At 42.6% G+C, this 27,073-nt stretch overlaps 1 protein-coding gene across 1 annotated transcript in view; it reads right to left on the bottom strand.

The window, feature by feature from the left end:
- The window catches only part of MUC2 (mucin 2, oligomeric mucus/gel-forming), an 88,657-nt gene that overhangs the window by 43,003 nt on the left and 18,581 nt on the right, over positions 1-27,073 (bottom strand). Inside the window, 15 exon segments of the mRNA XM_090034616.1 lie at positions 140-976; positions 1,963-2,148; positions 3,210-3,253; positions 5,058-5,205; positions 7,270-7,398; positions 8,225-8,381; positions 9,231-9,470; positions 14,433-14,612; positions 16,481-16,591; positions 17,197-17,335; positions 18,430-18,581; positions 21,057-21,307; positions 22,107-22,159; positions 23,825-24,077; positions 26,808-26,934. Of these exon segments, the coding sequence (XP_089890742.1) occupies positions 140-976; positions 1,963-2,148; positions 3,210-3,253; positions 5,058-5,205; positions 7,270-7,398; positions 8,225-8,381; positions 9,231-9,470; positions 14,433-14,612; positions 16,481-16,591; positions 17,197-17,335; positions 18,430-18,581; positions 21,057-21,307; positions 22,107-22,159; positions 23,825-24,077; positions 26,808-26,934 (3,007 nt within the window).

The raw sequence follows: 27,073 nt of genomic DNA, 5'->3' as shown, positions 1-27,073 counted from the left end.
ATTAACCAGCTAAATCAGGAATAGTTTCATGGTGATTTCTCTTACCATATTTCTTGATGTCTCCAGAATACACTACTTTTTGCTAGTGGGGTTTCAATTACAAGAAAATAAGCACATGCAGCATCTACCCATCTCATACCTGTAGTTGCACTCATGGAGGTTGTTGGAGTTGGTGTGACAGTGGTGGTAGGTGTGGGTGTCAGGGTGGTAGTGGTGGTGGTTGGCGTTGCTGGAGTGCTACTAGTTGTAGTTGGAAGACGAGTTGTTGTGAAGGGTGTTTGCGTAGATGTAGTAATGGTGGTTGGTGTGGGTGTCAGAATAGTAGTACTGCCTGGTGCTGTTGTTAGAGTCATCGTGAAGGTTGGTGTAGGTGTTGGTGTGGTAATGGTGACTGGAGTTGATGTAGTAGTTCTGGTCAGTGTAGGTGTTGGTACTATTGTAGTGGTTGTGATTGTTGTAGGTGTTGATCTTGGAGCACTTGTTTGTGTAGGTATTAGTGTGGTAGTTGGTGTCGGTGTCTGCGTTGTAATCGATGTTGAAAGTGTTGTTGTCGTAACCGTAGGTATTGTTGTGCTAATGGTTGTGGTCGGTTTGCTAGTGGTGCTTGAAGTGGGTGTTGGTGTGGTTGTGGTTGGAGTGGGTCTCGATGTGGTAGATGAAGTACAGCCAGGATTCTTTTTACAGCAATAAATCCGAATCTCATAGTCATAGCAAGGGATCCAGGGTTCGTCTTGTTCCTTATTTTTACATATGAGCCCATAAGTAATATTACATGACACTTTCTGGCCCACATCTCCTAGGCTTAAATTAAATCCGTTTTGGGGCCTGCACTCAATGTTATGTGGAGCATCACAGAAACCAGCTCCATCTTTATTCTTTATTGCATCATAGGTTTCATATTCACCACCATCTTCACCCTCTGTGGGTTTACTGACATCATACCACTTAGTCCAGCTGCATTCTTCATAGCATGTAACTGCAAGGAAAATTGAAAATATGGCATCTTGAAATCTCTTAAAAACAGATATAAAATTCAGAGACCTAGTTTGAATGTAATCATCTTTTAGGCAATGAAAATATATATTGCAACACAAGATTTTAACTGAATCAAGAACACAGTAATTGAATCTATATTGTATTGGGTTTTTTGCATAAGTGGCATTAGAAGCTTTTTTCAAACTAATGAAATCCACCCTTCTCTCTAAAATAACCCATACATTCTTTCTATTCTAAAGCTAAAATGTATGTCTGTGCTGCATAGTTACCTCTTTGTCTTCCCTTTCCCTTAATCAGGAAGACCTAATATGAAGAATTTCTTTAATAAGAAACTTACTTGTAGCTGTACTTGTTGAGGCTGTTGTGGGAACTGTAATAGGAAAAACTAACCAATATTACGATATAATCTTAAGAGATGCAGGGAAATTAAAACAGTATTTAAAAATAACACAGAAATAAGACAAGTCCATTTAATTCATTGCTGTTCGTCCTTCACAAGTAAAGATGACCACATCCAGTGGGGGGTGGTAGTGGGGGGAGACAAGAGAAAGGAAGCATGAAGGAAAAAGGGAAGGAGAAAAGAGAAAGGGAGAAAGAGAGGAAAAAGGAGAAAGAAGTGAGAGGAAAAAGAGAGAAGGCGGGATAGAGGCTAAGTTGTATGGGTATGCAGGTGACTTACAAGCCCAATCTTTGCCCTGAACAATTTGCTGCAGCAGGGGCAGGAGAGTGACAAGGACTGGACATGAGAGGTCATCATTTTCCTGGCTATGTGCTTCCTCACTGCCTCACTACCTCTGCTGAGACCCTTTAATTCATAGTCTTCCACTGAAACACTAAGGCAACTTCTCTCTGTGCTGCATCGCATTGGATTTATAATAGTAATCATGTAAAGTATGAGACGCCAAATAGCTCTGAACCTATTTAGGAAACTTTAGAAGCTGATATGCAACCTAGCTGAAATTTTACCTGTGGTACTAGGATAGGTTGTAGGTGTAGATGCAGGAGAATGGGGTGTTGAACAAGGGTAGATCCTTTCAAGAACTGCAGACCCATTTTCTCCACATACATACTCCATACATTCTGATCCATTCCTGGTTAGTTCAACTATCTCTCCTACATTATAGATTTTTCCACCGATGATGCATGGGCAGCCTGCAAGAAAGAACTTATTGTGGAGTTGTGTTCTGCTAAAAAATGGTCAAGTACAATCACAGACCTAAACATTTACAAAATTGCCTGGTGTAAATTTTTTTTGAACATGTGATGTGTGCAGCTATAATGGTTATGTCTGAAGATGAGCCAGGAATCATCATTGATTTATAATGACATTTAGGAGGAAGCCACAACTTATGTAACAATAAAGCCCTATGTAGGTGAGGTACATAAAATGACTCTCAAGAACAGATTTTTATTTAAAAGTAGATAAATAAAACAGTTCCCAGTGTAGTGTATTGGACTCAACATTAGGACATTTGAATAAGTGGGGAGGGGAACATTACCCAAAAAACCTGAAAGGAAGGGACAGGTGTCACAGATATAATCAGAAAGTAGTCTTATTTCACTCTTTTTTTGCTACATTCCTTAGATTCTTAGGTTGTTTATAAGTGTGATCTGGGGCAGGGGGGTGGGAGGGCTTTAATTGAAGAGAGCTGTTCTAATTAAGGCACCCAGAGTGTCTTATGTATCAGTGTCCCTGCACTTCAAAATGGTGGTGGAGGTGCTTTATCTAAAACTTGCTGAATGCAAACAGTACCCTGCAAACAGTGTGTTTAAAATAACTGTAAATATTCCTAAGAAATAACTACAGTGATAGCTATAATTTGTTGAATGAGCTTTAGATAAAGCACCCCCGCTGCCATTTTGAAGCGGGGGAGGAGAGAGGAGGTGATACACAAGGTGTGGGAAGCTGCTGGAGTGCAGTAATTACCATGCTCCAGCAAACTTGATGAATTGAGTCTGCTCCAATGTACTGTAATTACAGCACATCAGAGCAGCCTCCTTGCTTATGTATAGGCACCCAATAGGACTAACTATAAGGTTAAAAAGTGCTGTCAAATAATCTTTTGCCACAATCCGGCCTTGATCGCCTGTGAGTCATTCTTGATCATTACAAAATCTGATGTGGATTTTGTAATGATCATACAGAGGAGACGGATGTCATTGTTTTCTTACCCTTTTCTGTTTGCAGGGGGAAAAAAAGAAATTTTCTTTACCTGGGACAGTTGTACAGGTAATCTTTCCTGATGAAACACAGACACTAAAAAGAAAAAAATAAGTGAAAATCATGCAGCCCAACAGCTATCACTGTAGTTATTTCTTAGGAATATTTACAATTATTTTAATCATTCAAAATTTCATTTCAGTGTGACTGGATAGTTCTTTGGAGGGGATTTGCTCTGATATCATGATTATCATTTTTAAATATTACAACCAACTCACTTCTAATAGTTATTCTTGAGATAATTAGTCTCTTTCCCTCACAAATTGTGTAAAGAGGGAAGAAGTTGCAGAGCTGAGGAGTAAGTACTGATAATGACCCTTTCTGTTTTTTCACCAAGTAGACTTGGCATACTGATGGTCCTTGTAGGAGGTCACTCTTGGCTGACCTTAGGGAACGTGATGGAGCATAAGGAAAAACACATGCACCCTTAAATCACTTTGCTTCATTTTTCTGCACAGCCTCTCTCTGTTTGGCAGAGTACAACTAGGAGTATGCTAATGGTGAAACAGAGTCTGTCTAGAGAGCACAGTGCTGCAGAGATTTCCAGTTAGTTCTAGCTATGATAAAAGCTGCTCTAAGGCATGTTAGGCAAATGGCCCTTGGCTCTTTAAGCGTCAGCAGAGACACACTATATAAATATTATTAAAGTATTATTTAATGGTATTTTTGACAACATTATGAAAAGGAAACAGTCAAATTGATATCTGGACTTGCTCAATAGCTGGACTGAAAATAGTTTCAGGCACAGCCTTTCAGTTTTACAGCCAAAGTATAAAGTGGTGCTGTGTAAAAGACCCCGCAAGCAACCAGAACTAAAGAGTGCAGGGAATTGGTGAACTTGAAAAAGATACGTTTTTTCTCTTTTTCCCCCATTATTTATTTCCAGTTTTTGAGGTCTTCAGGATTCTGTTAACAGCTACACACACACAAAAGACTAACTACAGTGTTACTATACTAAGTATAGTACCTCACAGACTTATTCTACAGTTTGACTTTTACCTTGGCTAAATTGGTATTGCACCACAGTTATATGGAGATAGACTGATATATAGTTCCTGTAGATCTTGTCCATAATTCTAATATAATAAAACCCTTAGTCCATCTGTCTGTCTGTAATGCTTTTGGAGCACGCTGATTGTCTCAGCAGCCAATCAAAATGCTGACTGAAACAACCAATCAGAATGCTCTGCACAGACAGACACACATGGTGGAGCACCGCCATGACAGTAAGGACTGAGGGGAAAGAGCGGGGCCCGCCCTGGCCCTGCTCCTTGGAGACAGCGGTGGCACTACCCATCTCTGTCCCCGCCATCATGATGACGCTTCATCCCCAACAGAGAGGGATGGCGGGGACGGACTGGCATGGCGGAGCGCTGCCATGCTGGCAGGGATGGGGAGGGGACAGAGCAGGGGGGCAAGGTCAGCACCGCACTGCCAGCACCCTGCACCACCATCACCTCCAAGAAGCAAGGCCAGGGGGAGGAGGGGCAAAGCCATCCCTTGGATGCGGCCGCAGTGCAGGGTGCTGGTGGAGGGGGACAGAGGGGATGGTGGGGCAAGCTACCCCACCCCTGCTCCTGGGAGGTAGTGGCAGCACAGGGTGGTGAGTAGCAGTACTGTATCCCCCGCCCCCCTGCCACCTCCCCTGTCATGCTTGACAGGCAATTCGCTAGTCTGTACTATTAAAAGCCATTTTAAAATTAAACTGACAACACTAAACGTAATAGTATTTAAGCAGGTGTTTAAGATCTATTAAAGTCTATTCAGTATCAGCACACACTTAGATGCTTTCCTGATTCAGGTAGCAAGGATGCAGTGGCAGTGTTTTATTTCTACATACCATCTTTTACAGTTCTCTATTGTGGGTACTTCTGTGGATGGTGGGTAATACGTTCCATTCATATAACAACCACAGTGATCTTCTGTCACACATTTTTTGGAATACTCATCATAAATGGGATACTCTGGAGGGCAGCTGGGGTAACAACCTATTAACCATAAACAGTGATTTTTTTAATATTAGTAGGTGTAAACATTTTCATGTAGTCCACTCAAACCAGTGGATTTCAGTTGTTCACTGAACATGCTGAATATTCCCCATGGATCTATCAACAGTATCAGGGTTGTGCGGTTTGAAGAAACCCAGTTTTCATTATAATATACGAGACACATTTTTGCACAATACTTCCATACACATTTAATCACATTCCCAATAGGATAATTTGTTAAAAGCATGAAGGTAACTTAAGTTCATAATAGACGTTCCATTTATTCACCAAAATGTTAGAAATAGTTTTTTCATACTATTTTGATAGATAAACCAGACCATGTCACAGATATTTTAATTTCCTTATAGAAATTATAAGGAATATAGCTGCCTCAAATCCTCCATATGAAAATACATTTTTACTAGGCCTGTGTGAAACAGGTAGTATTTGCTTTGGATTCGGTCAATTCAGGGGACAGTGATTTGATTCGGTGATTCGAATCACTGTCCCAATCGATTCAGCCAAATCTGATTTGGAGATATGGCCACTGCTGAATTGGCCGAATCTCTGAATCAAACAGGCCCCTTCCCCCACCCGCTTTCCCAGCCCTATCAATGGCTGCTTTGCCCGGCCCTAGTGTCCCGGCTCTTAAAAAAAAGAAAGTCCCACACTCTCCAGCTGCTGCCAGGCAGGTGGGGAGATCCTCGCTACCCTGCACTGCCCCGCGCTGTGTGTGTGGGGCTCTGCCACAAGCCCCCATCACCCACCCACCCTCTCAGCCCCGTCAATGGCTGCCTCTCCTATTCCCAGCATCCCAGCACTTCGGGGGGGGGGGCGTTTAAAGCCCCTGTATATTTTTACATTTGCCCTTTGCACAGGCATGAAGATGGTATAATATGGCTTAACTTTATGTCATGACAGTAGTGTAATTCAGGGTGAAGTTACATGTTACATTTAGATCATACTAAATGTGTCAAATGTTAACCAGTGTTAAAGTTAGAATATGCTGTGAGAAGTTACACATTAAGGCTTATCATCATTTCTTGCCTGCACCACTCTGACTTGCCATTGGAGGGCTGTCGAGCAAATGCGTGGCTATAAGCCAGGGCACCTGGTCTCTGTCCCTGGGACCCATGGGGACCTGTGGTGGGAGGCTTGCAGTGGTGCATTCTGGTGGGATACTGGGGGAATGCAATTTGCTTGTTTTATTTCCATGGGGCAGAGTGAACTTACTCTAACATGTGCTAGGTAGCACTGCCCAGAATTGACCCTCACCTGAAGTGGCATAACTTTGGGATACTAAGAGACCACTTAGAACAAATTAATGAGGATACTCACATTTTAAGTGTTCTTAGTATGGTCTAAGTGTAACATGTAACTTCACCCTGACTGGAGGAAGGCATGTGGGGCAGCAGCCTCAGGCTTTTTGGGAGCACAAAAATAGTCACCACCACAGCGAGTGACTTGAAGAGTCACTGCTACCAGCAATGCAGCAGATGGTCCAGCCGTATGTGCCACTGCTGCCTATGGCACAGAACTGACCTGATTTGCCTGTGTATCATGTATCTAACCCCTGAATAAGAATTCAGAATGAAACATTGGAAAAATCATAAATGCCAGCCTCCAAATATCATTTGGCTGGCATCAATAGTGGAGACATTAGGTTCTTCTTAAGAAGTCACTAATAACCAAAAGGAATGGGCCTGATATTCATTTCCTATTTAGCAATAAAGAAATGCTTTACGATGTGTATGTCACAGTAGAGTCCATCTGACAAATAAAAACATTAATATTTTAAAAAGAAATAATTCAGTAATAAAATTTTAATTTACTTTACCATGAAAAGTGTTTGCTTCTCCCTGACGTGCTCTTAAAATGGTACTCAGTAGTCAGTATGATCACTATAGTCAACTACTGATGAGTAAATCATCCCCATTTTATTATTCAAAATTAGGGCCTTAGAAATGTCCAGCCAATCAATTTGATAAGCAAGCCCATCATTTGGTACTTTAAACCCCCCAAAAAAACCTTTATTAAAATACAAAACAGCAGAGAGTTGCTTACCTTCCAGCAACGGGACTGAGAAGTTGCTACTGGGATTAGTAATAATCTTGCAGGTCTTAATTTCACGGCCACAAGGCTCATAGTGCCATGTACACTCATTACGAGCATTGTAGTAATCACAAAATATTGCTGATAGAGAAAACAGATATCATTGAAACCTATAGTTGCCAGGTGAGGATCCCATTTCCATCCCCAGTGAGACCAGCCAAAGGATTACATGGTGCATTGCTATAATTCTCTTTGCCACTAGGATCTAGACTTTCTTTCAACTCAACTTCAACACAGACCACATGAAAGCCTTCAGGGTGAAATAAATTACTGAAATCACAAAACTATTAAGAGTCAATAGTGATTTGAATTTGGGCTATCTGTTGAAATACTGCAAAAATGTTGGCCTTCTCTGGATACTTGAAAACTGTTTAAAGGCTATTAAGTTCAAGTCAGTTTGACTTGCATCTAGAGTCATATACAGCAGGTCATAATAGAGTCACTAGTTTATAGGGGAAAATGAAGCACAATTTGCTTGAGTAAGATACATTACTGACTGAACAAGAAATTTTTGTGCTAACTATTCAAGATCACAACTCAGAATTGCTGTCTCTCTAGCAGTTTCAACATTTTAATTCCCCCCACCCCTCAACCCAGTCAGAACAAAAACAAACCTTTCTTAAATTTTCCATCAGCACATGCATGCTCCAGCAGACCCAATTAATTGAGTCTGCTCTGACGCGTGTTAATTAGCATGTGTCAGAGCAGGCATCAGGCAGGTGCATAGGTGCCTGTTGTTTCCATTCTGTACTGAGATCTTGAGCCATGTCACTGTGAATGCTTTCAGTGCTACAGTATACAACCCTGTGCTAGGACACTTGTGCAGTGATTGAAACCTCTATGACAGCATTCTAAGTATAGTCACCGTCAGTAACATTACTCTCAGTAATATTTAAAGATTACTCACGGCATATATCAGGAGTTCTCCAGAAGACACATGCCATAGCTTTAATACACGCTTGACCATAGGCAGCAACTGCAGAACAAAAGCATTCACAGTCTCCACCGCTGTCACAGGAGCAGGCATCATGAACACAAGCTTCATAGAATGGAGCTGGGTCCACCTGGGAAGAAACAGTGTCCCAGTTAGCATCATAATTATGTTTTCAGCTTGGAATCTCAGAAATCTTCTAGAAGCTGCTTACTGCATGTGATTTGGTAATAGTTTTGCTTTGGAGTAATTTCTTAGGAAGCCCATGAGTGGAATTACTCTCACAGTGAAGGAAATGGACACTTTAGTCCAATGTATGAAAATATAACAAATCTTCAAATGAACGATTGCAAGAAGTTGTAGACACCTGAACACCTAACCTTGAATTGCATTCTATAATTAACATTTTCAAAAATTATAACGCCTTAAGTTTTATCTACATTCTCATTAAAAACATGATTGCAGCACATTTTTCTGCCAGCTAGCTACCAACAGGAATGAAGCTACATTGGCTGCCTGAGTAATTTTACAATAACCAAGAATAGGGGACTGACAACTTCTTTAATGCATGTCAGCTGCTCAGGGGTAACTTCTCATGTGCACTTGCTTACCCTATTACAGATGGCAGTTTAGCGCTCCATGCAAAAAGATGAAAGTTACAATGCTTTAGTTTCTTATTGTGGTGTAATAGTGGAGGCATAGAAAGTTACCACAGAGTTGGCTCACCTATGGTAAAAACTTTGCCTGTTCATATCCTAAGGCAGGTCTGTATAGCCCATGCCCAAGGCTGTGCTGCCACAGCTTCACTGTGATTGATACTCTAGCTAAGCAAGCTTGAAAATGTCTGTTTGTGATGCCATCACACCTCCAGTGGCAGTATAGGCATAGCCTGGGACTATCCTGATTATATATGCCTACAGTTTTGCACATCTAGCCTCCTCTGGACCACCTACCCAGGCAACGGTTCACTTGCACTGCTTACCTTGGCATGACAGCTTTTGAAGGTGTCACTCTTGATAAGCTTACATTTGAACTTTGCCCACGCATGTCGATGAGGATCCACATCACAGGGTTGGATCTCTGCTGTCACATCAGGGCACATGGGGTCATGTTTCCAAGAATTCCCAAACTCCAGAGGTTCGTGTACAAGCAGCCTGCTCCTTGTTGTGAAGTCATTGTTGGAGTTGTCATCAAAGTTACCACACAGACCACAGACTTTGCCCTGAAAAGCAGATGAAGTTTGTTTTCAAAATACATTGTCATATTTCAAGTTTAACCTGGTATGTGAGCACAGATTCCTAATGAAGTGGGGAAGTGTACACGAGGTGCTTAACTGGGCAGTAGTATAGTTTACTGTGAAGTAAGCATGTGTGTCTATATGTACACATGCTTATTATGCACTAAACCTTGCTAATCACAAGAAAATTTTCTACCTGCAAATGCAAGTAGCAAATTTACTTTTAATTAGTAACGTCACAATAGTGCTCATGTAGAGACTCCCAATGGAGAGCAAATCTGCTTTTGGTCAGCCATCCACCAGGGGGTAGGAGATTGCTCCCTGCTCCTGGGAGCTGCCTGCTGCCAGGGAGGGCTCCACCACAGGAGTCTGGGTGGCGACTGTGCCTCCCTGCCCCAGCAGCAGGAAACTCTAAGCCCCCTGCTCTGAAATCATGATCAGGGATCAGGGGGTTGGGAGACCCTTATCATCAGCACCAGCTCAATGACCATGAAAAAAGTACTGGGAGATAAGGGTATTCCATCACTGGCCCCATGGTACAGGGCAGGCACTGGGAGCTCCCTGCTGGTGGGGGCTGAGGACCCTGTTCCCCCCCCAGCTCTGAGCTGGGGAGCTTGTCCTCTGCTCAGCTCTGCAAGTATGGAGCTGGGGGGAGGGGGGGGAGAGGGAGGGGCAAGCTGGGGAGCTTGTTCCCCTCCAGCTCCACACTGTGCAGCTGAGCAGGGAACAAGTTCCCCAGACTGTTCCCCTGTGTTTTGCACTGATGGAGCTGAGCAGGGAACAAGCTCCCCAGCATGTCCCCTACCCAGCTCTGTGCTCATGGAGCTGAGTATGGAACAAGCTTCCCAGCCTCCATCCGGTTTGCAGGGTTGGGGCTGGGAACTCTCCTCGCCAGAGGCAGGCCTGAGCTCTGTCCCCCAGTGGGTGTTTGTGTGATTATTTATGTTTCATTTGCAATGATCCAAACAGTGGCTACAATTTTCAGTCCTGTACAATGGCAAACAAGAAGCTTTTTGATTACTGCTCTCATAAATGAAAATCAGATACTTAAATCTTGTCCATGGAACATTGAGATATTATTTGTATGGGTTTATTTCTAACGAGTGTTGGTCTTGATGACTAGACTTATTATCTTGAAGGTATATTTCAACATTGCAAAGTATTTCTTGTAAGACATTAACAAAAACTTAATATTGGGGGTCTCAAGGACTTTTTGTTAGTTGACACCCATCTAGTCAGAATGCAGTAAAAAACATAGGGTACAGACACATGTACATTTGGATCCATTTCAGAAGGGGAATGCTTCAAAACAAGCTGGGAATGATGCAAACAGGGGCAGATCCGGGGGGAGGGGGGTGCAGTTGCATTCCCCTTTGGTTTCTGCTCCACCCAAAGTTTAAAACCAACTGCTTGGCAGTGGCAGCAGCATTTCTAGTGAGGCAGCAGTGAGAGCATCAACTGAATTAATGGTTCATTAAAATCTACCTGATTCCTTCTAAACTCTTCATTCTACTGGTACTAGTAAAGACCCTTTCTCCTATTTAACAGGCTTGATGTTCCACTATTCAAGTCAGCCTTTCTTCTGCAATCTCTTAGCTGCTCCTGGTAATGAAGCTCCTATTCCACAGCCCTGTAGAATGTTTTTAACTCATTGCAGTGAAGTTATATTTGTTATTGCTTCAATGTGGAACTAAACAATATAGCCCTAACACCCCCCCATACTAATAAAGCTTCTAGTTTCTAGTTTCTTGTTTTCTTGGAGAAAGATATGGACTGTGTTCCATGGGATGATGCACCACACCATCTGCATACCCCTTTTCAAAATCACAGAGCTGCTCATGGATTCAAATGCAAAAACTGCTTCAACTTCAACAGCTGACTGCTTCAACTTCAATGTTAAAGTTGGAGTAATTTTGATTTGTTTGTATCATTCCCAACTCATCCACATATAACGATAGGAGACAGAATCAAAAGACTTGCTAAAGTTAAGTTATATCACATCTACTACTTTCCCACTATCCACAGAGCCTGTCACCTTATCGTACAAGGCAATCAGGTTGGTCAGGCATGACTTGGTCTGGATGAATCCATGCTGACTGTTCTTGATAAACTTTTTCTTCTCCAGATGTTAGAAATATACTCCTTGATGACCTGCTCCATAATCTGTCTTAGCATTAAGGTCGAACTGACTGGTCCTGAATCCTCCTTCTTTTTTAAAGATGGGCACTATATTTGCCATTTTACAGTCATCTGGGACTTCAAATATCCACAATTCTCCAAGATGATTGCCAATGACTCTTAAAATATCTCAGTAACATAGCGTAACATAACATAACAGGGCTACTCCGTGCCCTGGGGAGTGACAATATGCAGACTGCTGTACAGCCAGTGGTGGTGAAACTGCCAGCTGTGCTGGTGGCTATGTTTGCATGTCCTGCCTCCAAAGGCAAAGCCTGAGTCTCCTTCCCCAGTTGCACACCCCTCGGTTTTGTTATTGTATTTCAGGCAATTCCTTCAGCACCTTAGCGTGCATGCTGTCTAGCTCTGCTGACTTCAAAACATCAAGCTTCACTAAAGATGGAAATAGACATCCCCTTTTGTCACATTTGTGCCATCATAAAAATGTTTATGGTGGCAAACAAGCTAAGCAAACAGATGTCTATATCCCTTTGCATACTACATACATGGCCATTATGAAGCTGATATCAATTTGTGCTGCTCTTTAGCTGTGGATGTCTATTTACTTTATCGCATGAGGATTTTTGAAGCCTAGAGCTACCTGTGCTCCCCAGCCATCCCAGCCAGGTGCACCAGGGGCTTGTGGGGCTTTGATACTGTGCACCCTGGGGAATTCCTGCACAGAATCAGGTTCCCCAAGTCCTGGAAGTAGCTGCCTAGCTTTCCCAGTTTACCAAAATGGAACCCAGAAATCCCAGGGGCACATATTGGTAAGCAGAGAAACCCCAACTCTCCCCATTTACCAAGATGCATCCCAGAGATCCAAGGGGCATGACTTGGTAAGTGGGGAACACCAGACAGGCACTTCCAGGGCGAGAGGGATTTGATCCTATGTGGGAATTCCCAGGGTGCACAGGTTCATCATGCCCCATGGGAATGTCACCCATTGTCTCGCAGCAACAGCAGGTGAGATAATGGGTGATGTGTGTTTCACCCACTCAAGCAGATCAGCTGTACTGGGACAGATCCCAGCACAGGTAATCCACTTCATTTAATGATGTCTGTTTCTACCCTGAGCAATCCTGAACCTGTTCTTTCACTACTCTATGCTTAGTAACTCATCCCCTGTTTTGCTGCCAACTGTACTTGTCATCTGGTAGCCAATTTTATTTATAAAGACTTAAGTAAAAAAACAGGCATTAAAAACTTCACCCTTCTCTGCATTATCCATTACTGGATTGCCCTCTGTATTCAGTAAAGGACCTATATTTTCTTTAGCCTTCATCTCACTTCTGATATACTTGTAGATATTTTTTATTCCCTTTTATACCCCTTGCTAGTTGCATCTCAAATTGTGTCTTGGCATTCCTGATTTTTCTCCCTGCATGCTCATGCAATGCTCCTATTCAGTTCTATGGTAATAAGAAGTTTCCACTTTTTTTATGAATCTTTTTTTGAGTTTCAGCTCATTATGAAGTTCACTTTTTAGCCAGGCCAGCCTCCTGCTACACCCCTTATTCTTTCTTTGTATTGGGATAGTTTGCTCCGGCACTCTTAACAAGGCTTTCTTAAAGTACAACCAGCTCTCTTGGACTATGTTTTCCCCTCAGACTTGCCTCCCAGTGAATCCTGCCTAACAGTTCTCCAAGTCTTCTGTCCTGAAGTTTCAGTGTCTATTTTACTTTTCCTCTTTTGTTCTTTCCTTAGGGTCTTGAACTCTATATGTAGTCCAACCCCCTGCATGAAAATGGGATCAGATGTTTTTCTACCCCACTTCCTAAAATCCCAAATGTGGGAGATCCTACAGTGTTCCTTAGTAGCATGTGGTGGTGTTTCACTGCTCTAATAGTTAGGAAAATTGTCTATATCCATCATACATCTTTTTTGCTGAAATGATTTCTTTTTGTCCTTTTTTAAGTGTCCTGGGTAATACTGAACACAACCTTCTTTATAACATGTTCTTACTTATTAGAAAACTGTTGCACCTAATGCCATGGGAAGATGAAATAACAGGCCTGTGTGCAAGACACCTTAAAGCAGGCAAATGCTTTTGCACCACTTTAACGGTGCTGGTGTTTGCACATGTCAGTGGCGTATTGTGAATTAATTCCAGCCGCTGTAGGAAATTCGTCAGTGTAATGTCCCTTAAATTACTTGGAGTGCAGCAAACTAAAACTCCTCTGAGTGCTCCTACAGCCACGGAACAAAGCACCGGGCTCCATGCAGCACAGGGCCTCTGCAGGAAGCCCTGCAGCAGCCCAGGAAGGCAGGCTCCACCCAAAAAAAGCAATAAGCCTGATTTCTCCCCCCACCCCTTCAATGGAGCCTGCCTTCATACATGAGTTGCACGGGGGCCCAGTACTTCCTTCTGTGGCTGCAGCGCCCCCCGGGACTGCCCGAGCTGGGTGCTGTGGGCAGGTGCCACCTCGGGGGGGGGAGCCACGGCTGCTGCAGAGGGAAGCACCAGTCCCTCCACCCCTGCAACCCAGGGACCGCTCCGCCCACCAGCAGCTTGCCCTCCCCTCCCTGCTGCCAGGTATGTCAATGTGTGCATGATACAGGGGTTTAAAGGGCCCTAAACTGAAACAGTGTTTTTTGAAAACCCACCACTTCATTTTGGGGCCCCCATTTCATCTACACACATCCTAAGGCCCTTTGTGCATCTGAACCTTAAACTTCGTGGATCCAGAAAAGTTACAAAGTAACTGCTCATTTTTGTTATAATAGTGTGCCATAATCATTATACTATATTTTAGAAGGGTCACTTACCATATAATTAGGGGTCAGATTGATGAAAACAGTAGTCCTCTTATCCCAGATAACCATCAAACCATTGCTGGCCTCAATAACAAGATACAGACCCACTTTCCGAGCCCAATAATCCACATGCTCATCATGATCTTTTTTAATTGTATAAAGTTCCTTGTCCTGCAACTTCAGTTCAGTCCTCTGAAAAATAAAAAGGGCAAGTTTGCAATAGCACTGGTTATTATAGATTCAGAGATGTTTGGGTCAGAAGGGACCTCAGTAGATCATCGAGTCCACCCCCCTGCTATGAGCAGGAAAGAGCAGTGTGGTTATATGACCCCAGCCAGGCACATGTCCAGCCTCCTCTTAAACACCCCCAAGGTAGGGGAGAGCACCACCTCCCTTGGAAGCCCATTCCAGATTCTGGCAAGCCTTACCATAAAGAAGTTCTTCCTGATGTCTAACCTAAATCTGCTTTCCCTCGATTTGCGGCCATTGTTCCTAGTTACTCCAGGGGATGCCCTAGTAAATAGAGCATCTCCTATTCCTTGCTGTACCTTCCCTCCTCTCCCCATGAATTTGTAGGCAGCCACAAGATCACCTCTCAGCCTTCTCTTGCAGAGGCTGAAGAGATCCAGGTCTCAGTCTCTCCTCATATGGCTTTGTCTGCAAGCCCGTAACCATACAAGTGGTCCTCCTCTGAACCCTCTCGAGATTGTCCACATCTCTCTTGAAGTGTGGCACCCAAAACTGGGCACAGTACTCCAACTGTGGCCTGACCAATGCCACATAGAGGGGAAGTATCACCTCCCTGGGCCTGTTCGTTATGCACCTGCTAATGCATGATAAAGTGTGGTTAGCCTTGTTGATCACTTCATCACTTGACAACTCACGTTCATCTTAGTCTCAACAACTCCCTTTCCACTGCTGCTGTGCTGTTGAGAAGGTCCTCTCCCAGCCTATAGGTGTGTTGGTGATTCCTTCTCCCTGGGTGCAGCACTTTGTACTTGTCTTTGTTGAACTGCATCCTATTCTGTTCTGCCCACTTTTCCAATGTGTCCAGATTCACCTGGATTCGTTCCCTATCCTGTAGTATGTTAACTTTATCCCATAATTTGGTATCAGCTGCAAATTTGGAGAGAGTGCTTTCCACTCCCTCATCCAAGTCACTGATGAAGACACTGAACAGCACAGGTCCAAGGACTGAGCCTGGGACTTCAATGCCCACATCTTTCCAGGTCAATATTGACCCAACCCGTAATATCTTATAACAAGACAAGATATTAGAGGAGGGAAGGTGATGGACTTTGGAACAATGAAAAACCCCTGAGCTGACTTCAAAAATCAACATAGGTCCATTGACCTTAATGGAGCCGCAAGAAGTTCCAGTAACTGATTCTAACCCATTTCACTGTGGGCTTCAGATTTTACTTGCCTTAAGGAACTAGATATTCATTTACTTGTTAGATTTATATGCTGCCCTTCCCAAAAAGGCTCAGGGAAGTTTTCAGTAAAAGAGAAAAAAAATTATAGAAACAAAATAAATATTAATATAAGAAAACCTCCACTTAGAAAAGAAAAAAGAACAACAAATTCAGGAGCAAACCACTCCACTTCACCCACTCCTGCTCCCCTGTCTCAGACCAAGTTGAATATCCGGCCCTGCCCAACCCATCTTTAGTTCCCAACCCATATTCAATAAAAACAACTATTTCCCTGAAACTGTATTCCTTAACATCCTGCCACAACAATTTCCCCACAAACTATGTTCCCTAACATCCCACTCTCCTGCCTCACTCTGGGTAATCTCCCCCACCCTTATTATTCCTTCCAAACTAAACTTCCTCACTCAAAAGGGGGACCCAGGCTGTCTCCAAAACCCATTCATTGTCCCCTTCCCAGCAGGAAAAAAACATGTTGAATTAAAGGAAAAAACAAAACAAAAAAATAGATCCCTTCATCCCCACTTGGTCCCCTCTGAAGGGTAATGTCAAAGGATTCCTCCACATATGCATGGCAGTTTTGATTAGCCGCCTACTAGGTATGAATTCACCCTTGTCAATACTCACCCCTAAAAATATTTTAATAGCCTTTGAGCAGGTGACTCCTGTGGTTCCACAACGGACATTTTCTGTAAGGATACTAAATGAAGCACTGGAATTTTTTTCACCACAATAATCCTATTAAAAGTAGAAGCATACAATATAAATAAATAAAAGGAATCGTATTCTTTATTTTTTCTTATTTTAACCTAAAAATATTTTAAACTTACTCACTTAATGTGCGCATTACTGCTAATTAGACAGATGTAGCCAGATGGCTAATTTCTGTATCTACATTATCAATATATGCACATCTATCCATTTATCTATATTAAATTTGTTTACCAAATACTAGAAATAAGTAGAACTATTCAATGAAAAAATGACGTACATTCCAAAATGAATATATTCATTTTTGGAATTCAGAATCAGCCACTTGTTTTGGAACAATATTGATTAGCCAACAGTTCTCATTCCCCAGTTAGCTAATTTTCATAAAATCTGCAGTTGGCTCATCAGCTGAGATTTTCACTCAGCAAGCTGAAAACCCCATTTGCTTAATCACACATCCCAGATCTTTTGCAAATATGGAATTTAGCTCAGTAGAAGCCTATGAATTGTGCCCTCAGAGAAAGAGGATGTGAGGGAGGTAAGCTTAGAACCAAACTGATCGATCTTCTAAAAGTAGTTAAAGGCTCTGTAGCAACTTTTCACTTTTGTTTCCTGCTCCCACTGGACCTTACCTGAACAGCCACATATTCACACTCTCCATCAAAATCATACTGTTTTCCATCAAAGGTAATATAATGGCCACTTCCATATATACTGCAAGTCCCAAAGCAATTACCAGTAGTGCAGGTCCAATGTCCTTTCTGGCAGGTACTAGGGGTAGAGTAAAAGATTTTATTTTTCAGATCTCATCCTTATATATATTGTTTGAAAATGTGAGGACAAAGCATGACAGTAGCATAACTAGGACAGGGAAAGGAGAACACATGTCCCAGACATTGACTATGAGGGGGCACCAGGATCCTCACCACCAACAACACCAGCAGTCTTTGCAGTGGCAGGGAGGCTGCCTTTAACTAGCCATAGGAGCTGGGTAAGGCAGCACCACACTAAGCTATGTAACTATGTGAGGATGGGGGTGAGTGGGGTGAGCAGACTGGTGCCCCCCCCCCGTACTCAATGAGTGTGGTACACCACTGAACCATGCAATTCCCTGACCCACATGGAGTCTATAACATGTATTATAAGCACCTCTCTGTTGTAGGGCACTACAAATCACTCTCTCCTCACCAGTCATGATGTGGGACTAGTGCACTAAAAATTAAGTCCATGATTAAGTTTATAGTATAGCTATTAGCTTTGCTTAGCTTGCTGTTGGTTCTGCTATCAGTCTTACCCCCAGAATGACATTTTTATTCAATAAATGGTGCCTACTGCAAAGAGATGCTGCAGTGGGGTAGCCGAGTGGGGTGACAGAGCATCTTTTTATCACTCCAGAAGCAAGGGTTTGAGCTTTCTTTTGGACTTACACCAAAGGCTGCTCCTACTACAAATGGGTGCCTAGTCATTTGCACTGAGAAGTGTCAAAGGTGGCCAGATGTGATGTTAGCCGTTGGGTATAAAACATGTTGAGTCCTGATTACATTAGCTCATTAAGCAGTTAGGTTCAAGATGTGCAAAGTTAGTGATTCTGAGTAAAGTTACAGTGATTCCTCTTAAAATGCCCTACTTTTGTCTAAGATGAACAAAGACTATTACCTCAATATTTATGGTATTAGCTAAGTTTTCATGAAAGGAATCTTTCAGTTAACCTTCACAGTCACAAGGCAACTAGAATAGACCTCAGAATTAAAGCTTGTGTATCTACATGCTGCTCATAAGAGCAATTCTTACATCCTAATATTATCCTTTGTTCACCACAAAAAAAATAATACATTAGGAGAGACTGAAAGATCACAATATCTTACCAGGTGTTGCAATTCACTGTTATGTTTGTTCCAGAAGAATAAAATTTATCATTATGAATACATGGACAATCCTTCTCTTGAACACATTTCCCTCTGCCATCATCAATCAGTTCAGAAGGACATACGCAACCTGAGATGCACTCCAGCTGGAACTAAGGAAAATAAATACAAATTTTAATTTATATTACTTTTATGAATTTTCTACTTTACCTTTTCTTCTGCAAACACTCATCCCAGAAACTGTATTTAATTTCTAATCCAGTCATTTACATAGGGACATAAAACTGTCATGTTCTCCAAGGCCACTGAATCCAGTCCTCTGAATATAGGCAAGTATTTGTCCAAAGAGTCTGAAAAATCATCCACTCCAACTCCTTTCATGCACCAGAGGCACAAAGCAACCCATGAACAGCTAAAAATCCTATAATATACCACAGGTAAAGAGCAGGAGAGATAAAGGCACAACCAGTACCCTCTTTTCCTCCACCGCCTTCAGCCTGTCAGTCCTCATCTTACAAAAGAAGTTCTTAGGATTAGTCTTCATAACATTTCTGCTGTTCCAGTCCACAAAGTTATCTAATTTTTCCTATATGATTATAAGAAGCATTGGTACTACTCAGCACCTTCCCATGTTGGTACTACTCAGTAGGGCTGTGTGAAGCTTTGATCCCTGATTCGATTCGGTGGAGATTTGGCCTGATTCAGTGGCCGAATCTCCGAATCTGAATCAGATCAAGAGACCCTTTAATCTCTCCGAATTGAATCGGAACTCTCTGAATTGATTTGGAGAGATTCAGAAAGATTTGACGATTTGGACACAGACACAGCTTTAAATGTTTTTTCTGCATACCTCTAGGTAGCAGATGGCTCATGAATGCTGTGATGCTGGGGCACATGGAGTGTCCCACAGAAGTGCAAGGGGGCTCCCCAGCGCACTCAGCAGCAGACCCAGAAGTGGACCAGAAGCACTTCCAGGTCCACTGGGGAGCATGCAGGGCCCCCCCCCACCACTCCCATGGCTTGGTTACTGGTGTCTCCTGGATCTGGGGGGGCACCCAGGGTCCCCCCATAGCTGATCACTAAGCCAGAGGGATGTGGTGGGGGACTGCGCTTTCAGTGGTGAACCTGGAAAAGGACCAGAAATACTTCCGGTCTACTTCCAGGTTTGCCACTGAGAATGTGGGGGGCCGCCCTGCACTCCTGTGGGATAATCCACCATTCACAAGCTATGGTACCTTGACCTATGTTGAAAAAACATTTAAAAGTGTGCCTATGGCCAAATCTCTGATTCTCTGAATCAAGCATTGAATCTTCAGTTTCTGCTGAATCAAATTGGGACAGTTATACGAATCAACAAGTTGAATCAATGTCCCCAGTTTGGGCCAAATCCAAATCAAATACAGCCCATTTCACACACCCATACTACCCAGCAGCTTTGTCATCTTCAAATTCCATCAGCACACATCTAGTTCCTATACTAAGTTTGTTAATGAAAACATTAAACAGGTAGATCCTAAGACCATATCCTGAGACGCAGTCTGATTAGACTCTCTCCAAACTGACCACTTTTCTTTTAAAATAACTTACTGTAGTCTCCCTTTTAGCCAACTCTTTATCCCCTTTATGTTTATAGTATTAATCCCCATCTTCTTCCATTCAACTAATAATTTCCCTTCCAGAGATTCTCCTTAATCTAAATAGAATAGATCCACTGAATTGTCCTGTTATTCTATGATAGAATATGAAATTGATCTGATGTGATCTTTCTTGAAAAAAACTCCACGTTGCCTTTTGTCTATTTCTCTGTTTTCCTCCATATCCTCTATTATTCACAGATTCATAGAAGTTGGGGCTGGAAGGGACCTCACGAGATCATCAGGTCCAGCCCCCTTGCTCTTAGGCACAACAAAATGCTAGGGTCAGATGACCCCAGAGAGGTGTGCATCCAGTCATCTTTTGAAGATCTCCAGACCAACTCTGCAAGGAGTCTATTCCAGACTCCGGACAATCAAACTGTAAAGAAGTTTTTCCTTATATGCAATCTGAAGTGATCTTCTAGCAGTTTTATGTCCATTATTCCTTGTCTTCTCCTGGGGTGCCTTGGTGAACAGATGCACTTCCAGCCCCTGATGTTCATCCCTTATATACTTATAGGCTGCCACCAAGTCCCCCCTAACTCTTCTCTCCAGGTTGAACAGTCACATGTCCTTCAGCTTCTCCTCATATAGCCTGCTCTTCAAACTTCTAATCATTCGTGTGGCCCTCCTTTGGACTCTTTTAAGCTTCTCCACATCCTTTTTGAAGTACGGTGCCCAAAACTGGATGCAGTACTCCAGTTGCAACCTCACCAATGCTGAGTACAGCAGGAGGATGACATCTTTAGTCTCTCTCGAGATGCACCGGTTGATGCATGCCAGTGTATTGTTCTCTCTGCTGGCTATAGCACTGCACTGGTAGGTCATGTTCATTCAGTGGTCTATCATGACCCCTAAGTCTCTTTCAGCTGCAGTGCTAGCTAGTGTGGCACTGCCAAACCTGTAAGTATATTGCAGATTATTTCTCCCCAGATGGAGCACTTTACATTTCTTAGTGTTAAACATCATCAAGTTTTGACCTGTCCTCCTTACAAGCCTGTCCAGGTCAGCCTGTATCCTCAGCCTTTCTTCCAGCGTGACCATACTCCCCCATAACTTGGTGTCATCTGCAAAATTGTCCAGTACGCTTTTCACACCCATATCCAAATCATTGATGAGTATGTTGAAAAGCACTGGTCTGAGAACTGAACCCTGGGAGTCTTTCCCTCCATTACTCTTGTAGGACTTTGCATAGTAGCACAGTTGAACAAAGACATGAAATTGTCTCCATTCTATTTTTTTTTCTTTTTTGAAAATAGGTATTATATTTACTAATCTCCAATCAGAATGCCCCACATTTCACTCTTAGTTATTCTATAATGTTCATCTTGCTAATAGCTTGTTGCCTGAGAATTTCCATGATATTTTGCAAAGAAGAAAAGTTGAGATTATCTTCTGTTTTTGTTTTAAACAGAAAAGCACCATGCTGGATGATAACAGAAACATTCAGGAATCTTATGACTTTCCTAATGAAGAAAAGAAAGAAAAAAGTCAGTGAATAGAAAATGAATGCATAAAATGAGACAGAAAAGTAGGATAGAAAAATGGTATGAGGAAGAAAATGATGGAAAAAAGAAAATGAGTTTTAAAAGAAAGGAAAGGATAAAAAGACATCTCAATCCAAATTTTTATCTCAAGAGCCTCATGCTACTCTGTTTCATTTATGGAAAATAAGAATAAAAGGGTCATGTCATAGGTAAAATGAAGACATACATGGTCACTAATCTGAGTTTGACAGGTACGTTGTAGTGGGGTTTGCGAACTCCAAGGCGAGAGCTTGTTGCAGTCAAAGTGAATCTTGCCGGGAGGACATGCTATAAAAAATAATACTTTGTTAGATTGGGTGAACAGGACAAGAAATGTAAAGGAGGACTAAAGTGGTAGCTGATATTGGGACAAATCGCAGATCATGTATACTTATTATAGACACTAATTATCAATGAAGACCATTTCTACCAAAAATAAACTGAAAAGGAATGATGGTTTGAAATGAGTAGAAAATCAAATTAGAGACTAATTATTTTTCTCAAGGATTTCACTTACTTGCACCTTTGAGCTTCACTTGAGTGCAATGGAGCCTGGCATTGCGGCAAACGCTAAAAAAGGTGAGATAAAATAGAAATTCATAGTATGCAAATCATAGCAGGTGGTTTCATTGTAAGTCTAATAGATGTATATGTAAGGTCATTGGTAAAATTCTGAAAGCACTCTGCAAAGCCAAAGAAATTAACATACTAACTCACTACATGTACCAAACAATTATTCTTTTGGACTTTCAAAACCTTCCTATTCCCATGCCATGTTCTTAGGTGACAGGATAATAAATGTATCCAAGGGATTTATTGGGGGAGAGAAACCTAGTAGTGAAATTTACAGTGTAAGTTAAATTCCCACATGATTTTTAGTGAGGTTTCCTAATGAGTGATGCTGAAGACTACATTTTGGGTACTTGGGGAAGGAAGAGTTTTGCAAGAACTCTTGTGAAAAATAATATTGCAGGTAACAGCCCACAATTTACTCTTAGGACCTCATGTTGCATTAAATCAGCATAACATAGTAATTGTTCCACTGCAAAATGATGCTTCAATAAATTATTTTTAGCAGGAAATCTGCTAATTGCTCACACAGCTGCCTTTCCTCATTCCACAGTGGGTGCATCTACGTGTTCATTAATGCACCTTAGATACTGTGCATTTAGTTTAGTACTTCCTTAATAAAGTACTATGTAAATGTGCAGTACCTAGAGTTACTGCGCAGTAGTGCCAGCAAATGGTTATTTATTGATGCTAACTGTGCATTAGCCTAATAACATTGTGCAATAGCCTATTAGCACAGTTTTTGCCATGGCAAGCTACTGCACAGTGTTATTAGGCTAACGTGCAGTAAGCCTCTCAGGTAGATGTGCCCCATAAAACCTGTAAAGGAGACCAGAGGTTCTCATACTGTGGTCCGCAGACCACCACTGGTCCGTGAGCTCCATTCAGGTGGTCTGCAGAAAGGTGACCTAAGGCTAAAGCTGACAAACATTACACCTGACTTCCCAGACCTTTGCTAAAAAAAACCAGGCACATCCATTGCATTAGAAAGGTAAGACTACCAATATTAAAATATGAGTTGTGTGCTTTGATTTGTAGAACAAAAATAAAGTTTATTAAGCAGTCTGCTGAGACCTTCAGCAATTTTTAAGTGGTCCACGAAAAAAAAAGTTTGAGACCCACAGGTGTAGACTATAATAGTGATGTCAGACCAAATGTTACCACTACAGGCCACCACTCACCTCAGAAAATAAACACATGTACTATGTATAAAAAATAAATGAATTGATGGATTGATAGATTGGTAGACTTATATATCTTGTTTTGGCAGGTGGTTGATGGGAAATGTATATCATCAGTAACGTTCATACTGAATTTTCTTGCATACAACATGCCCTGAAATACAGTATGAACCTTGTTTTTGAAAGGCCAAAGAAAGGAAAAAAAGATCTTTCCACGTAGTAAGTAAGTAAGTAGCAGCAGATAAGGAACAGAGCCTGCTCCCTGAGTCATTGGCAGATTTTACCTTCACTTTTGCTCATAACTAGCAGAAACTGTTCTTATTACATTTCTCATATATAATGCTGTCTTTAGTTTCCAGCAGCTGTTTTTCTGGGAAAGTGTGTGTTGTGTGCAAGAAGATTTGATATAAGGGTGTACTTAAGAAGTAAAGACAAAGAGAAGTGGGGCTTCCATCTCTGCAATCCAAACTCAATAACAACATACCAGCGATCTTCATTTCTCAGAATAACAGCACCAGCTTCTAGGTATTCTCCCTTATAGTAGCATGAGCATTTGGAGATAGGCACACAGATGCTCTTTTCATTCAGGTAGGTGTCATCAGGGCAGCCACAGCCATCCACAGGAAAGGAGTCATAAGAGCAGTGCTTATTGCCATCAGTAAAGGAGCGGCAGGTGTATTGACATGTAGTCAGATTGTAGTGGAAGATCTGGCTTGCAGGGCAAGTAACTTCTTTTTCTGGAAGGGGAAAAAATATCTGCCATTTAGGGAAAATATTGGACCAAATAAACTTAAAAACTTTTCTTCTAGTAACACTGGGCACATCTAACATGAGCATTAATGATCTGCGGTTACTGCACATTAAGTTTAGTACCTGTAATACCAGGCAGGTACTACCTACGAGCATAGCACCTGGCACTACTGCACAGTAGCACTGATGTACCCTTTTAAGTGATGCTAATGTTCAGTAGATTAATTTTACTGTACATTAATGCATTATTATGGCTTTTGCTGTGACATACTAATGTGCAGTAGAATTAGTCTACTGCACATTATCATCTCATGTAGACATGCTCACTGACTATGAAATATGCAGCAGTAACAAAAAAAGTAGTCTACAATTGCATATAAAATTTCATGCTAATTAACTACTATTTTTACCTTCGCTTTTTACTCTCTTTTTTTAGAATGATAAAAGTAATTTTTTTAGAAGTATAAAACTAAAAAGTAGTATCATTTACTTTCTAAAAGGTATTCATAGAAGTTAGAGGCTGGAAGGGGCCTCACAAGATCATCAGGTCCAGGCCTCCTGCTCTAAGGCAGGAAAGACTGCTGAGGTCAGATGACGCCAGCAAGGTGTGTGTCCAGTCGTCTTTTGAAAATCGCCAGGGGAAGTGACTCTACCACCTCTGGGGTGAGTCTGTTCCAGACTCTGGACACATGAACTATAAAGAAATTTTTCCTTATGTCTAATCTGAAGTGATCTTCTATCAGTTTATGACCATTATTCTTAGTCTTCCCCTGGGTTGCCTTGGTGAACAGATGTTCTTCTAGCCCCTGATGTTCACCCCTTATATACTTAAAGACTGCCACCAAGTCGCCCCTCAGTCTTCTCTCTTTCAGACTGAACAGTCCCATGTCCTTCAGCCTCTCCTCATATGGTCTGTTTACTGCTCCCAGGCTCAGCCTTTACACACCCGCCAGGGACCTTAGCATGCTGAGCTAGGGTGGCACAGCCCCACCTGGCAGGGGACCTTGGAGTTCAGCCTGACAGCCTGAAGCTGCTCCACCCTAACTCAATGTGCTGCAGAAGGGCTGACTGAGGCATGAGAGTGCTATAGTGCAGGGATAGCCAGCAGGCAGCCTCTACGCTGTAGCACCCCTGTGCCCCAGCCAATCCCAATCATCATCTACATGTCCATTGCAGCAGGGTAAGTAACAATAATACTTGTGTCAGGCAGTATTATCCTATGGCAGAGTTAAGTAGTTTTTCTTGGCCTAAGAGGGATGTACTTGTAGGCAGTGGGCATATCTATGACATGCTTTACTGTGCAGTAGACTAATCTACTGTGCAGTAAAGCATCACTATCTGTACATGCGCACTATTTACTGCACAGTAAATTAGTCTACTACATAGTTAGCTACAAACTTTAAATACAGGTACTAAACTACCTGCACTACTGTGCAGTAGTGTATGTGTAGACAGTGACCAGTAGCAAATTTTTTACTGGTCAGCCCCAACACAAAGCCATAGGGGATGGGTAAGTCCCCTGGTCCTATTACTGCTCAGCTCCTGAGCACTGCCAGGACAGGATAGCTCTCTATCTGCCCCCCGCAATCCCAGTGCTGCTCGGTTCCTGGCTCCCCACAGGCCTGGGGAACTTTCTGCTTCCCCACTCAGCTGGGGACTGGCTGCAAGCTCTTCCACTTCTGGGGCAACCCTCAGCCAGCCCCCAGCTAGGCAGGAAAATCCCTGAGAAGCTAGGGACTGGCTGGGAACTGTCCTGCTTCTGGGGCATCTCCCAGCCAGCCCCTGGTTGGGTGGGGAAATTCTTACCCACAGGATCTAGGAGCTAAACAGCACTGGGACTGGGAAGCTCTCTGCTTCCCCACCCTGCTGGGGACTAGGCAGCATCTATCCTGCTTCTGGGCCAGCTCCCTGGAAGCCCCTAGTTGGGTGGGGATTTTCCCACACAGCTGGGGGGCTTGCTGGGAGCTGTGCCAGAAGTGGGGCAGCCTCAGCCAGCCCCTAGCTGCACAGGGAAGCCGCACTGGGCACAGGACTTGTTCCCATGTGCACAGGGCTGGGAGAGCTTTGTAGAGGCAGCTGTCTCCCAACCCCATGCACATCAGGACCCGTCTCTCTTTTGGGGCCAGGAGATGGCTGCTGCCTGGCCCCATGCTCATGAGGACTGGTCCTCATGCTCCCTGCCAGCCCCTGGAGCCTGGAAATCCCCCTGGCTGCTTCAGGGAGCCAAAGCAGCACAGGAGCAGCCTTGTACCAGTCTGCTCCCAACAGGAAGCACATATAGACATGCTCCCAGGGTAGGCATACTGCACAGGAAAATACTAAGCTTTTATAGCATTAATAGCACATGTAGATATGCAAAGTGACACTTGAGTGGAGAGCTAATTAGTCAACTTGGCAGTAAAGCACATGTGTAGACGCCCCCTGAGCCTCTCAGTGGGCCAAGTCTATTGTGTGATACAGCAGGTGTTTTGATCAATGGCTAACCAGTGGCCTTGTGGTCAGGAAATATTTTCTCCAGCTTGTAAAATGGCCTTATTAACAAAGGAGACTTAAAGATTATGTTATTAAATGTAATTATTTTCATGTATTCTCCTTAAAATGTCTTAGACATCTCTTAAGAATCTTCTAACTCAAAGGGATTAATGTAAATGTACTAACAGCCACCCTGTCCCTTTCCCTGTGGTTGATTTCAAGGCAATTACAGTTTCAGCACTTACTGCAGACAGTTTGTCTCCAGCCCCACAGCATAACTCCTTTGGAGGCACAGGCCCTGGCATATGAGGAGAGGGCAGCACATAAGCAGTCTTCATTTTTCTTACAGCTGCAGGTGTCATACTTGCATCTCTGAGACAAATAAGAACAAACTGTAAACAAGCCTTTCAGGACAATGATTGAAAATCTGGACCTCTAATGGGTAACTGAGAGATGTCTAGGACTTTATTTTATGTGGCTTGCACTCACTCCCACAATTAGAGCGCACAAA

This window comes from Crocodylus siamensis, chromosome 2, assembly GCF_052110815.1.
Source record: "Crocodylus siamensis isolate JL-2025a chromosome 2, ASM5211081v1, whole genome shotgun sequence".
Classification (NCBI taxonomy): Eukaryota; Metazoa; Chordata; order Crocodylia; family Crocodylidae; genus Crocodylus; species Crocodylus siamensis.
Note: the sequence above shows the minus strand (reverse complement) of the source record. Positions and strands in the feature narration are given on the sequence as shown.